This window comes from Colobus angolensis, unplaced genomic scaffold, assembly GCF_000951035.1.
Source record: "Colobus angolensis palliatus isolate OR3802 unplaced genomic scaffold, Cang.pa_1.0 Scaffold183, whole genome shotgun sequence".
Lineage (NCBI taxonomy): Eukaryota > Metazoa > Chordata > Mammalia > Primates > Cercopithecidae > Colobus > Colobus angolensis.
In genome coordinates this window covers 170,354-174,169 of record NW_012114966.1, presented here as the reverse complement: position 1 = coordinate 174,169, position 3,816 = coordinate 170,354, and the positions used below count along the sequence as shown (strand labels likewise).

The window sequence follows — 3,816 nt, the reverse complement described above, 5'->3', positions numbered from 1 at the left end:
AAAAAAAAAAAAAAAAAAAACAGCTAAGGTCTGTGGGTCTCGTGGGCTCCAAAAAGAGAGGACAGTGGAGGGAGGAAAACTCACTATAGTAATTCCAGACCCAAGTTCAAAGAGTTGAATGTCATGAAAGGGAGCCCCAGGGAAGATCTGTGGTACTTTCCCAGTTGCCCTATGTTACCTGCAGATGATGTAATGAAGGCACCAGGCAAACTCCACAGCGACCCCAGGGTTCAGCTTTGGGCCAGGTTGCAACATTTGTAGCATGTGCTGAGGGAGAGTGGAGGCCAAGATGGAGCTGCTGGCAGAAGCAGGGCTGTGAGTAGGAACCACAAAGATGCCAGTGGTTCTTACCAAACGCTGATAGCAGGTAGGAAAGTGTCCAGACCCAAAGCCCTGCCCAGATGGGAAAGTGTCCAAACCCAAAGCCCTTCCTAGCCAGACACATGAAGTTAAAATGTGCAACAGCTTTGGAAATCATTCAGGCATCTGGGAGCTATACTACTGAGTGGGTCACCTCTGGCTGCACATCTAAAGACAATTTTACTCACGGAATGATCTTCTCTGGAGCTTCCTTAGCCTGTAGAAGCTGGGACAAGGCATATCCGAGAGCTTCCAGCACAGCCACATGGGGGGACTGAAAGTAGACAGGGTAAGGATCTGACTGGAAGCTGGGTGATAAGGTCTTCAGAGACTTTCAGCCCCTTGGCACAGAGCAGAGGCTGCAGCTACCTAACCAAAGTAGATGGAGCATGTGGGGAGGAGCAAAGGAAGGGTTGCCCAGGGAGGAAGAAAGGAGTCACCTGGATGCAGGCAGCCAAGGCTGGAACAATGCCCTGTGGCAGGAGCTGCCTTCTCACAGCCTCACTCTCCACGATCAGGTTACCCAGTGTATACAGACACAGCTCCTGAGAACAGGCAACAAAAGCACTGGGCTTGGCCTGTTTCATGCCAGGCTGGGTGTGGGGAGATGGGGAGGGGAGATGATGGGGACACTGGAGCAGCTATCCTTGAGGCTCACAAGAGGGTGGGGAGATGATGGGTGTAGGCATGGCTGTAGGCATAAGGGCAAATATATTTTCTTCCTCCTACTTGCCAGCTCAAACCGGTCCCAAAAGCACAATTTTAAAATCCAAACCAAGAACAAGATAGGAAGGGACAGGGCTTACTATGAAGTCTGAGCTGTGACCGGAGAGGTAGGTGAGGAGGTAGGAAGTAGCTGGCAGGCAGGCCTCAGCAATGGTGGACTGCTCAGAGTGAGAAAGCTCATGCAGGCACCGAGCCGCCTCAAGCTGCAGCAGAGCCTGGTTGCTGGTCAGGAGCCCGACCAGGGTCCGCATGCTGCCCTCTAGCCTATGTGAATGAGTACCAGAGCCCTGCTTAGCTCATGGCCCATCCCTCAGAGCCCCAGCTCCCCTCTCCCCCACACCACCCACACTGACTGGATGAAGGTTTGCTGCGTTTCAGGGTGCTGCAAGCCTCGACGAAGGCTAAGCAGAGCCCCCTCTCTCTCCTTTTCTTCTGTACCCCGCTGGGCTTGCCGCAGGAACTGCTGCATCTGGAGTTCAGGGCAGGGAAAGGAGAGCACATAGTTCCCAGAAAGCAAGTTCTAAGTTTCTCTCTGCCCACTTCACCTGTGAGCCTTCCAACATCACACCACCTCCAGAACTTGTCATTCACACTAATGCAACTAATAAGCATCTACCTTGCAATGGAGTGGACAGAGAATCAGAACTGAGTTCTAATACCATACCTGCCACTCACTCCACATGGGACCTGAACCTAAGTTTCCTCACCTGAAAATGAGAATAACAATATCTACCCTGCCTTCATACAAGGTTCTTTCAAGGATATTTAAACCTCTCAGCCTGGCAAAACCTACTCCTCCAGCCATTCTCCCCATGCAACCTACACTCTAACAACAACTAGCACAACATTAGCTTTTTTTTTTTTTTTTAACACTTCCGAGCTTTTGCACATGCTATTCCTTCTGCCTGCATACCCTCTCCAGCTTCCCACTCTTTTCAGATTTCTGCTCCTCATTCCCTCTGGGAAGTTAGCTCTTTTTGAGAGACTTAGGAGTTTCTCTTGTTCCTCATGTTTCCTTCCCTTATGACATGTCTTCTTCACTGGGCTGTGAGCACCTCAAAGAAAGTGACTTCATCTTTGTGTACCTCAGTGACCAGCACAGTGTCCTGGCATAAAGTAAGCACACAATGGAATAGTACAACCTAGAAATAAGTTGACAATATATATGTCAACATAGTATGTACGATAAACTATGTATGTAAACATAATACAAACATGGGGATACTCAATGCTTGCTGAATAAATCCTTTCATTCACTCATTCAATAAATACTAAGCATTTAACTACATGCCAGATAATGTGCAGGCAACCGGGTTTTCAATGATAACAAATAACACAGGATCTAGGTTTTCCTGCAATTAAAGTCTAGTTGGAAAAATAACAATAAACAAGCCATTAGATAATGATTAATATTTTACAAGAAACAAGTAGGCGGCCGGGCACAGTGGCTCACGCCTGTAATCCCAGCACTTTGGGAGGCCGAGGCGGGTGGATCACGAGGTCAGGTGTTCGAGACCAGCCCGACAAACATGGTGAAACCCCGCCTCTACTAAAAATACAAAAATTAGCCGGGTGTGGTGGCGCGCGCCTGTAATCCCAGCTACTCAGGAGGCTGAGGCAGGAGAATCGCTTGAACCCAGGAGGCGGATGTTGCAGTGAGCCGAGATCATGCCACTGCACTCCAGCCTGGCGACACAGCGAGACTCTGTCTCAAAAAAACAAAACAAACAAACAAAAAAGGCTCTCAAGACAGAATACCAAAAGAAACCCACATTAGACGTAGCGAATGCCAAGGGCTTGAGACACAAGGGTCCGATATATCGTTGCAAGAACTGAAAAGGGGACAGTGGCTAGGATGAGAAAACTGATAAAATTAGAGTTAGGACGAGGCTAGACCATGCTATGATTTGCAGGGCACAGGAAAGATTTTGGTCTCCATGTGTTTTTAAAGGACGTATTGACGGCGACAAGCATAGATGCTGGGTGACCTTTTAGGAGACTGCAGTAGCATCCAGAGAGGTGGTAGTGGTGGCAGCTTCGATGGTGAGGCATGTAAAGACTCCAACGCTCTTCAGGAGGTAAACAACTAGGACTTGATGATGGACTGATATGGGGTTGAGGGTCAAAGAGTTGTGCAGGATGATTCCCCTGTTTCTGGCTTGACCCACTGGATGCATGGAAGTGTGGAGTGGATTGCGTTCAGGTTTGGGGCAGACCTCGAGTACTCCCGGGAGTCTGGCGCCAGCGGCGTGGACTCCAGCGCACCTTGCCTTGCCCCCTCACCTCGGCTTCCCCGAGGATCGCAGCCACACATCCCTCTCCAGCTTCCTCTGGGGCGTCTTCTCTCAGCAGCCTCTTGCTGACTAGCTGCTGCTCCCTCCGCGCCTTCCGCAGTGCTGGGGGCAGAGGAGCCGGCTGAGCGTGGGAAGGACGACCGGAACCCAGATCCCACGGCTCCAAGCCTCAGGTCTCAACCTATCTCCGACCGCCACATGCCCCCGCGCTCCCTCGGCCGCCCACACCTGCCTCCTGCTCCCGCCGGCGGCGCCGTAGCTCCTCCACCCCGCAGACCGTGGGCCTAAGGCGGCCCTGCCGTCGGCTCCACATGGTGGACCAGGAGGAGGAACGCCGCAGGAAACAGCCGCCACAACGCTCCCAGGGGCGTAGACGATGGCACCCACTGCGCAGACTCAGCACAGGGCAGGACCAGGCGGGGAAGGCGCCAGGAGC

At 51.6% G+C, this 3,816-nt stretch overlaps 1 protein-coding gene across 2 annotated transcripts in view; it reads right to left on the bottom strand.

The window, feature by feature from the left end:
• TMCO6 (transmembrane and coiled-coil domains 6) overlaps positions 1-3,786 on the bottom strand; it is a 5,895-nt gene extending 2,109 nt beyond the window's left edge. The window contains exons 1-7 of one of the 2 annotated variants that reach the window (XM_011939651.1): positions 3,609-3,786; positions 3,370-3,482; positions 1,440-1,555; positions 1,167-1,350; positions 801-905; positions 549-634; positions 179-313 (exon numbers count right to left, since the gene is read on the bottom strand). In XM_011939651.1, coding sequence (XP_011795041.1) covers positions 179-313; positions 549-634; positions 801-905; positions 1,167-1,350; positions 1,440-1,555; positions 3,370-3,482; positions 3,609-3,693 — 824 coding nt within the window. In that variant the 5' untranslated portion in view covers positions 3,694-3,786. The remainder of the gene's footprint in view (positions 1-178; positions 314-548; positions 635-800; positions 906-1,166; positions 1,351-1,439; positions 1,556-3,369; positions 3,483-3,608) is intronic. The other variant, XM_011939652.1, reaches the window with a different exon arrangement.
• Positions 3,787-3,816: the final 30 nt, after the last annotated feature.